Source organism: Microtus oregoni, unplaced genomic scaffold (assembly GCF_018167655.1).
Source record: "Microtus oregoni isolate MIOR12 unplaced genomic scaffold, Mior012 000013F_ref0000133, whole genome shotgun sequence".
NCBI lineage: Eukaryota > Metazoa > Chordata > Mammalia > Rodentia > Cricetidae > Microtus > Microtus oregoni.
In genome coordinates this window covers 39,549,867-39,560,413 of record NW_024543072.1, presented here as the reverse complement: position 1 = coordinate 39,560,413, position 10,547 = coordinate 39,549,867, and the positions used below count along the sequence as shown (strand labels likewise).

The following is a 10,547-nucleotide window of genomic DNA, read 5'->3' as shown; positions in this document are numbered from 1 at the left end:
CTAGGCCTCCCGGCAGAGCCCAGTGCCGGCCGCTGCGTGCGCAGCTGCCCCGGGTGCCCCGCCCCTTCCGCCGCTCGTGCGCAAGCCCGGCCGCTTCGGCGCGCCCGGGTTGGCTACCCCGGCGGCTTCCTCGGCAGTCATGGCATCTCTTATGTGATAGTTTCCCCCGCCCCCTCGCGTAGGACGCGGCGGCGGGGCGGCGGTGGAGAGCCCAACTTTATTGTTCCCCCGGCCCACCTCCCGGCGCGTCCTCAGGATGCTCGGGGGCTGAGCGCCGGGGGCGGCGGAGGGTCGCGGTCCGACCGGGCCCTCGCCTCAGAGCGCAGGACCAAGGGAGGGAGGGAGGGAGGGAAGCATCATGTCAGGTAGCCGCCAGGCCGGCTCGGGTTCCGCTGGGACGAGCCCCGGTTCCTCGGCGGCCTCTTCGGTGACTTCCGCCTCCTCGTCCTTATCCTCGTCTCCGTCGCCGCCTTCCGCGGCGGCCTCGGCGGCGACGCTGGTGTCCGGCGGGGCGGCTCCGGCCGCGGGCTCGGGTGGCCTCGGCGGCCCGGGGCGGCCTGTGCTGGTGGCGGCCGCGGTGTCCGGCAGCGGCGGCGCCAGCGGTGGCGGGGCGGTGTCCGCGGGCCTGTCCCGGCTCAGCTGCGCGGCCAGGCCCAGCGCCGGTGTTGGAGGGAGCAGCACCAGCCTGGGCAGCAGCAGCAGCAGCAGCAATAGCAGGAAGCGACCTCTGCTCGCCCCGCTCTGCAACGGGATCCACAACTCCTACGAAGACAAAAGCAACGACTTCGTTTGGTGGGTTCGCAGAACTGCCCCTGCACCCTCGACCATGAGTTTCTACTGTTGAAGCTGGCCGGGTCCGGTGTGGGGAGGCCTGATAAAGAGCGCAGCTTGGGGGTGTCGAGGAGTTGAGTGTTTGCAGAGTTACAGGTTCCTGGTTGGGGGGTGAAGGTGGACGGGGGTCCCGAGGCAAAGTGGTAAAATATGATTACGCTGAGGTGGGTTGCCGGTATGCAGGAACGGAAGACATTTAAGGGACTGCCTAAGGATGGAAGTGGAGATCCAGGAAGTGGTTAAGTAGAAAAGGAAATATTTGAGCCAGGAGTTTGAATCGTGAATGCTTTTTGACCATTTAGTGAATTAGGCACCAGTCTGGAGTAGTTCATGTGAATTAGATTTTCAGAGGAAGACTTACTGCCCGACATTCTGAGTTAAAGAATTGCCTGTCACCTGTGTATTGTAAATACAGTAGGTGGTGCTCGAAACACAGTTGTGGATGTTTTACAGAGTGATCTTTTTAAGTACCCACCAGGCGTGGGAATATGTAGATGTCTTCTATTTGAGTGGATAAAACACTTGTAATTCTGTTGTTGATAATAATGTAGTCAAAATTTGTTCACGACCATTTAATTTCACGTTCCAACTATTGGAATGAGAGAAACCCATTTCTTAGTGTTCCTGTGATGAACGGAAATATTAAAGAACTGTGGTGGTGCATGTCTATAATCCCAGCACCCTAGAGGCAGAGGCAGGTAGATCTCTGTGAGTTCGAGGCCAGCCTGGTCTACAAAAGGTAGTTCCAGGACAGGTTCCCAAAGCCGCAGAGAAACCCTGCTTTGAAAAGACCCCCCACCCCCCCGAAAAACTCCCAACACAAAACAAAACAAAAAAGAGAACTGTATAAAATAGTGGAACTTCTGTATCATTGCATCACAGCTGACATCTTGAATGACACAGTAGAATTCAGTCATTTGGCATCTAAGGGGGGTTTAAGCAAAAAGATGAATCTGGTTGTTTTGAAATTATTTTTGAGTTTTAATTGGATTTGAAATGCTAGTTGTAAGATTAAGAGAACTTAGTTAACCTTTCCTGCTCAAAAATTGGTAGACTTCTGGGCCTCTCCTGTGAAGGGACTTTGTTGACTGACTTGATGTAGGAAGTTGGTTTGAATAGTCATTCTTGGGGAAGTTGGTTCACTTTAGAGTTGAAGATGGTGTTATTAAATACGATAGGGTTAGAGATTGTAGCTATTGAGAAAGATATTGGCTATAGTCTCTTGCTTCTTCAGGAATATAATTTGTGTATCTGCTTTTCTTTAGGTTTAGAAGTAACACTTGTTGAAACACATGACTGTTTGTACACAATTTAAATAGTTTATGGTTGCATTTCTCGTTGTTTGTTTTGTTTTTTTGAGACAGGGTTCTCTGTGTAGCCCTGACCATTTTGGAACTCACTCTGTAGACCAGGCTGGCCTTGACCTCAAGAGATCTGCCTGTCTCTGCCTAGTGTCACATGATAAGGTAGAAGCTGGTAAAACAGGCAGCTTGCAAAAGTTTTTAGCCATTATTTGCATTTCAGTATTCAAAAAATAGAGAAAACAAACATGCCATCATCCTTAGGTCATTTAATATTGTAAAATGTGTGGGAACTCAGAGTATTAATCAGTTATTTTGCAGATAACTTAGACATTGACTGTTAAACCATCTGTCTGAGAGTAATACAGGCTGTGGTATAGGGAGCAGGAGGTGGATGAGGAGCAGTTGGCCCTAGGTTTGTTATTAGGTGTGTCCTAGTTTCATTTCTGTGCTGTGTCAGACACCTTGACTACAAGCACCTTAGTGAAGAAAAGGTTTATTGGGCTCACAATTTCAGTTACAGTTCATTATTGTGGAGAGAACAATGCAGTCTAGTAGAAAGGAATGTTCCATGCTGCCTGTTCTCTTGCCTCTGACCTAGCTGACTTTCTCCACTCCTGTACAGTTCAGCACTTCTAACCAGATGCTGCTGCCCCAAATGAGCTGGGTTGTCTTATAACGTTAAGAATGGAGGAAATCCCTCACAGGCATGCCAGTGCTCAGCCTGATCTGGACATTCTGGGGGTTCTAGGTGATGTTGACAGTTAAAACTAACCAGCTCAGGAGTAGAACTAAATTATTACTTCATCACCTGTTTGTTTAAAAAGATTATTGTGCCTAGGAGCTTGAGAGGAGACTTTGTGGCTAAGATGACTTGTTATTCTCCCAGATGACTTGTTCCCAACACCCATATGGCTGCTCACAACTGTCTGTAACTCCATTTTCAGGAAGGTCTCGTAGGCACCAGGCACACAAGTGGTGCACATACATACTTGTAGGCAAAAACACCCATACACACTCATAAAATAAATAATTAGAATTAAGCCTACCCTCTTATCCTATGTTGTATAGTATTATATTTTATATTCTAATGAGAAAATGTTCAGTGAATATTTTTAGTTAAAATTCCAAATATTTCACAAAGAACCTTAATTTATTACTTTTCTTTGTGTGTGTTGAGATTGGCTATTCAGAAGACTTAATCAGTGAGTATATGTTGCAGTTCTTAAACTAGGTTTAATTTTGATCAGACTCTTGGAGTAGGATATGTATTAGGTAGTCCTAAAAACCCTTTTTTATTCCTAATTGGTCTCTAGGTGTTTTTGTCTTTTCCTATATCTCAGTGTCAGATTGTGAGGCAATTCAAATTACTGTAATCTTTTATATCGAAATGAGGTTTAAGTTCAAATAATGTTAATTCTTTACTCATTGATAACACCTTTTAAAAGATACATTTGTATTTCACGTCTCATTTTATCCTTAGAGTAGTTGTAAAGAGTTATGTAGACTCTTCTTATTTTATAACACTAGTATGATGATTTCCCCCTGCCGTTTTAGGTGGGATGTCTAAGAGACAAAATGAGAAATCCGATCTGGGGTCTCAGTTTAGCACTTCCACTTATGTGTTTAGAAAGCTTGAGCTCTGAGTTCTAGCATACTGTCCAGTGGTTCCTAAACGGGCTCGATTAGAGGTAAGACGCTGTTTTCATTTTAATGTTTTTCTCCTTAGCCAGCCACTTCTCCCCTTGCTGTCCCTATTCTAAGACATATTATAATGGGAAGCTAGGGTGGGCAGCAGTAGATAAGGACATGCCCCCACCCCCATCCAAACCCTACTTGAGAACAGTTATTTAAAATAAAGTCACATACCTAATTTCAGGAACACTCTTGGCTTTATCATATTTGAAAGTAGGTTTGCATTTAATTGTAGGATTGATTGACATTTTAGATACTTATAGCTTGTAGTCTTATGTATCTTATAAATGATTGACAGTATTAAGTTGTGGGTATTTTCACAGGATAAAATGTCAAAGAAAATTAAGGTGACATGAGAAGTCCCAGTACATTAACTCTGGAATTTAGTATGCTTTTCTTGCTAAATGAAAGCCAAGAACCTTCAACAGCAACTTATGTCAGAATTGCCTAGAAAGATAGTGTCTTTTCCTAAAGACATCTCATGCAAGGATGTTAAACACGGCAAATGAACTGTGTTACATGGTGACTTGGGTTTTGCCATATCAACTTTCAATCTCTAAATCTAAATGATGATCTCATAAAACCAAAAGGGAGTTTTTTAAGAATAATAAAGTACAAACTAGTTCATAATTTTTTTTCTTAATTTTTAAATTTAAATTCTATGTCTTACTTAACCTTTAAAACTCATAAATTACCTCCTCTGAAGATGTAAAATAGAAAGTTACAGGATCCCATACACAGCTGTTACAATGGCATACCTAAGCAGAATTCTCTGCAGAAGACTGCACCCATGTTTTGGAAATGTATGTCGTCCTTTTCATATATGGCTGTCTAAGCAATTATTTAGTAAACTCACCGACTTAGCTTAATTCTAGATCATCTTGAAGTGTCCGTAGCTGCAGAGCCAAGAATCAGCCTTTATCTAAGTGGAGGTCCCTGAGGGTGGAATGCAGGCTGCTAGTGGCAGTGTTGGGTTATGGTTCCCTGTAACTACTGACTATTTTAGTAATACTTGTTAAGACATTTTTTTTGTCATCAGTCTGTTTTCTTTATTGGCTGTTTCCCCTCCTGTTCATAGATTATGTTTTCATTTGGGTGCCTAGCATGATGCCATAGGCTGAACACACACACACACACACACTTTGGTGGTAGACATTGTTGTCTTAAAGATCAGTTTGCTCTTTTTGATTTCTTTTTTTAATTAAAATTAAGCAGCACTTTGAAGGCAAGTTTCAAGAACTAAGTCTTTCCTAGTGTCTGATAGGCTGGGACTACTTCTACTGTCTCTTCTAGGATATCTACTGACACCTGGGGTTTGAACAATAGCTCCATCATTTTATTCCTGATCTTGTGCAGTTGGACCGTTAATACAGTCACACTTACTAACAGGGAAGAAAGCTTATGAGGCTGTTCCAGAGTTCTTTCTGATGTCCCTTTGTGCTTCCTTAAGTGCTCGATTAGTTGTTCTGCTTGTGTTATGACAACCTACAAAATGCTTTCAGGCAAAAGAATGAGGCCACAATAAACTGGGTCCACATAAAAATATGTTCATTTGTTTCCCTTCTCTCAAGGGTCCAGTCCTGTGCTGACTAGTGTTCAGTGCATAAAAGAGGTGGTTTGTTTTTATCTAGTTTTCTGAGTAACATGGTCAAAGGAAAGTTCTCCCCAGTTAGATGTTGGCCTCAAAAGCAAGTGAACTAACTTCATTAGGTTTCTCTGAGAATAAATTTAACTATCTTTTACTTGTTTTACCTTTTGACATTTTAAAGCATTGATTTGTATGTTACAGTTGATGGTACCATAACAGTTGTGGTTAGATGTAGCTATCGTTTCATGCAGATGTGTGAACATAAAATACCTGTACTGCCTTTAATTCCAGCCAGGGCAGAGGCAGGCAGATCTCTGTGAGTTCAAGGCTAGCCTAGTCTACAGAGTGAGTTGCAGGACAGCCAGGGCTGTTACACAGAGAAATCCGGTCTTGAAAAGCCAAAAACAACAACAACAACAAAAACCTGCCTCAAAGCATGAATGTAGGTTTTGGCAAAATAAAAGAAAATATCCTTAATAATTTTGAATTAATTGTTTCATTCTTTTTGAGCTAATTGTAGGAATGAAGAATAGGTGATTCTGAGATGTAGAAAATTAGAATTCCACAATTGAAATCAGTTGTAGAATACATGGTAAAGTTTAAAGGTGGCATAAGATCCTAGTGACAATGGTGTTTGGTTCTATTATGGACTCTTTTAAATAAATCTTTTAGTGATGAGGCATCACTAAAGTACTGGCTATTATTGTGTGGGAAAATTGGCTGTTGGTGACAGTCTATGGAGAATCCTGTGAAGAGGCATGATGGATAAAACAGTTGCTGCATAAACCAGTCCAAAGTCTGTTCTGGAACCTTAGTAGAAGGAGAGCCAGCTGCTGAGTCCTCTAACCTGCACATGTGCCATAGGACCTGCACACACAGATAAAATCAAGTTTAGCTGGGTGTACATCTTTTAATCCCAGCACTTGGGAGGAGACAAGTATATATATGCGAATTCCAATGCTAGCCTGATCTACATTCTGAGTTCCAAGCTAGCCAGGGCTGTGCAAAAACCCTGCCTCTGAAAAAATAAAAAAATAAAAACTAATTCATACTGGGGAGTATAGTTCAGTAGATAAAGTGCTTGCTGAATATGCATAAGGACCTGTGTTCGTATCCACATCAAAAGGTGGAGTTGGCAGTGTACACACCTGTAACCTCAGTGCTAGGGGTTGGAGACAGATGAATTTGGAGTTCACTAGCCAATGTTGCAGAAGAAGTGTACCCAAAGTTCAGTGAGAGACTTACTCTTCCCTTTAGCCCCCATGTAAAAGGTTGAGTTATTGAAGAAAACATCCCAACATTGACCTCTCACCTCTAACCTCTACACTCATCCAGATGGGCTAGCATTCGGACATAAGAACATACACACATGCATATACTACACACCATCCAAAAAAGAAATTAAATCATTAAAGTTAAATACTAAAACATACACATTTGTAAGAGCCCCGATTTGATTTTTATGTGTAGTTTACATACATGATATAAGACAAAGTTTATATAAATCTAAAGAGAAAAGTATAATAAAATTCTGTTTTGGCTGGGGACATATCTTAGATCAGGAATGCCTAGTGTGTATGAGGCTATGTGCAAAATCACTGTGGGTGGATGCATGTACATAATAAAAGAAGATAACAATTGAAAATATATTTCCATAGGGCCCTTTCGAGAGGTTGTGTGTGTGTGTGAACAGGAGCATGCCAGAGGACTTTCATCTTTAGGATTTTTCTTCACCTTATTTGAAACAGTGTTATTGGCTGGGAGCTCACCAATTAGACTATACTAGCCACCCAGGGATCCCCAGGAATTCTGTCTTTGCCTCCCTGGTTCACAAATCATACACATTTACATGGTTTTGAAGACTGGAACTCAGGTCCTCTTGCTTGTAAGGCAAATGTTTTGCCAACTGAGCCACCCCAACTCCCTTTATTTTTTTTAGTTGACACAGTTATTTTGTGTACTTAGAGTCCAGCTTTTCAGTACATGTGTATAATATGTAATGGTTGGATTAATACAGTTTGGTATGTCTATCACCTTAGGGATTTACCATTTCTTTGTGGTAGGAACATTGAAAATATCCTGTCCTAGCCAATTAAAATGTTTAGTTTCTTTGTGTTAACCATAGTTATCATATTATGATTTAGATCATTCAAGATACTTGTCCTACCTAATGATAACCTTATACCATTCATCATACTCTTTATGGCCAATCTTTTTTTTTTTTAAGACAGTTCCTCAGTTTCTTTTTTTTTAATGTTTATTTATTATGTATACAATATTCTGTCTTGTGTGTGTCTGCAGGCCAGAAGAGGGCACCAGACCTCATTACAGATGGTTGTGAGCCACCATGTGGTTGCTGGGAATTGAACTCAGGACCTTTGGAAGAGCAGGCAATGCTCTTAACCACTGAGCCATCTCTCCAGCCCCTTTATGGCTAATCTTAAGTGCAAAGAATGCAGGGATTTTGAGTGTTGTTTTGATCTTCTGTAGAAAAATATGGAAGAGGAGAATTAGAATTGAAATTTAACTCACAGCATCAGGATATATGGGCTGTGTTAATGTTTGAATAATCTAAGTGTATTCACTGCGCTTAGTTTAGAATGTATTGCTCCCTGGGTCAGCTTGAGTATGTTACTTTTACTAATAGTCCTGTAAATGTCTGTTAAGAAAATTAGAATACTTAACTCTTAGCCATATATTAAATTTGATTTGGTTGATTTTAGGTCACTAGCCCTTTACAATGTGTAGTACTCTGCCTTAATAAACATTTATTAGTGATTGGTTTTTTCTTTTCTTTGTAGCCCCATCTGCTTTGATATGATTGAAGAAGCGTACATGACAAAATGTGGCCATAGCTTTTGGTAAGATGGTTTTCATTCAATATAAGTGCAACTAACAAGAAGTTATGCCCTTTAAACTCATTTTAGATTGTTTCTTCAACTGATAGGTTTGACAGTTCAAGATGTAAAATGTGTTTAGTACATAACATCTGTGAAATAGAGGCTGTAAAATCTTATGGTTATTTCCTATTAGCAGAAACGGTGATGTTTTAGAAAATTAAGGTGGGTAATCAGTCATTAAGCACAAGATACCAATTACTCACTTGGAAGCAAGGTGAGAGGACCCTTAAAACAGGTGGCACAAACCTAGGAAAAGGATGGAGTGGATTAAAACATCCTATGCTGTCTTTGTTAATACTTCACAGGTTGTCTTTAGACTATATTGTGTTATTTTGATCTATTTATTTTGCAGTCTTACCCATCTTGATAATTATGCTGTGCTATGGTTGTTCGTTATTGTATAGTCTCCAGGACTTGTTCTTTTTTCAAAACTGAAACTCTATACTTTTTAAAACAATGATTCACTTTTCATCTCTGCAGTTTACAAAATCCAGTATTCTGCTTTGTGTTTGTGTTTGCCACTTCTAGATATCACATATATGTGTACTTATATCATGTCTTAGTTAGGGTTTTAATTGCTGTGAAGAGACACCGTGATCTTGGCAACTCTTACAAAGGGGAAATATTTAATTGGTGGCTTGCTTACAGTCTTAGAGGTTCAGTACATACATTATCATCATGGCAGGGGCATGGTGGCATGCAGGTAGACGAGAGCTCTACTTCTTGCAGGCAACAGGAAGTCTACTGAGATAATGGGCCATATCTTGAGCAATAGGAAACCTTAAAGCCTGTCCCCACAGTGACATATTCCCTTCAACAAGGCCATACTCACTCCAACAAAGCCACACCTCTTGTTAGAGCAACCCCTTTGGGGGCCATTTTCTTTCAAACCACCACAGATCATATGTGTCTTTCTATGAGTGACTTACTTCACATAATGTCCTTTGAATTCTTCTGTGTTCTATTGTGACACAATTACCTTTTCAAGTTTGAATAGTATTTTGTTACATGTACAGGTGACATTTTGTTTATCCATTCAGCCATCTATGATGATTGGGTTGAGTCTACCTCCTGACGCTTATGAATAATGTTACCATGAATGTGTATTAGTTACTTTTCTGTTGCTGTGGTAAAACAGCATAATCAGAAACAGCTTATCGATGGAAAAGTCAAGAGTTTCCCAATCCAGAGAGAAAGGAGTGCATTGTGGTGGGGAAGCATGGCAGCAAGCAGCAGGCATGGTGGCAGGATTGTTAAACTGAGAGCTCACATCTTCAAATACAAATCAAAGTAGAGAGAGGTAACAACAAGTGGGAAAGACTATAAACACTAAGAACCCTCCACCAGTAATATACTTCTCTGGCAAAGATGGACCTCTCAGCTTCCCCAAACATTGCCAAATATATGAGCCATTAAGAAGAACTCTCATTCACACCGTTACAGTATGCATATAGAAATATTTCTGCAGAACTCTGCTTCCAATTCTTTTTGATATCCACCTTTTTTTTTTTTTTTGGTTGTTTTACTTTTGCTGACTTACTACAAAGGATACCTAAAAGGGTGGAAGTAAGAACCGGGTCTAGGTTTTCACAGGGTAAGGTAGTGAGGTAGGCGGGAAGGACATGTGTAGTTGCCTGCTCTCTCCAGGCATGCCACTCTTCCAGTACCTCACATGCTCAGCAACGTACATACCTCTGCACCGGACATCGTTTTGTTTCTTACAGAGGCTTTTCATTAAGTTGTAGAAACTGATTAAATCAATGGTCATTAAATCAACTGACCCTTCAGTTCCCCTCATCTCCCTGTTGATGAAGGTGAGCTTGAAGTTACAAACATCTACAAAGTAGCTAGTCCCCTGAGCAACCTAGAAGCTCCCAAACAGCAGACACCTGGCTTTATTTGTTTATTTTTTCCATTAGAACTAGCATATTCTACTTGGGATCAGCCATATTCATGAATTATTTATGGGTCCTGTTAGCATGTAAGATTAACATTAATATTTCTTTAGTCCATATTGGAAGTTGTGCCTATAATTTTATGTTGAAAATGGGTGGGCATGACATTTGGCAGGTAGATATCCTTGAGTTAATAGTGGGTGAGGCCATTGATCTGGAGTATGATGTTTCAAGGTTAGATTAGATAAGAAGTTCAGATTAAGCTAATTTACTTAATTTGTAGTATTTATGTTCTCCATTAAAATAAAATTATGGCACTATATATTCTTGATTTAGA

At 40.9% G+C, this 10,547-nt stretch overlaps 1 protein-coding gene across 6 annotated transcripts in view; it reads left to right on the top strand.

Moving 5' to 3' along the window:
- The first annotated feature begins 74 nt into the window (after positions 1–74).
- The window catches only part of Cop1 (COP1 E3 ubiquitin ligase), a 122,918-nt gene continuing 112,445 nt past the window's right edge, over positions 75–10,547 (top strand). For 4 of the 6 annotated variants that reach the window (XM_041662936.1, XM_041662934.1, XM_041662935.1 and 1 more), the window contains exons 1-2: positions 75–792; positions 8,217–8,276. In XM_041662936.1, the coding sequence (XP_041518870.1) occupies positions 359–792; positions 8,217–8,276 (494 nt within the window). In that variant the 5' untranslated portion in view covers positions 75–358. The remainder of the gene's footprint in view (positions 793–8,216; positions 8,277–10,547) is intronic. The other 2 variants (XM_041662938.1, XM_041662937.1) reach the window with 1 other exon arrangement.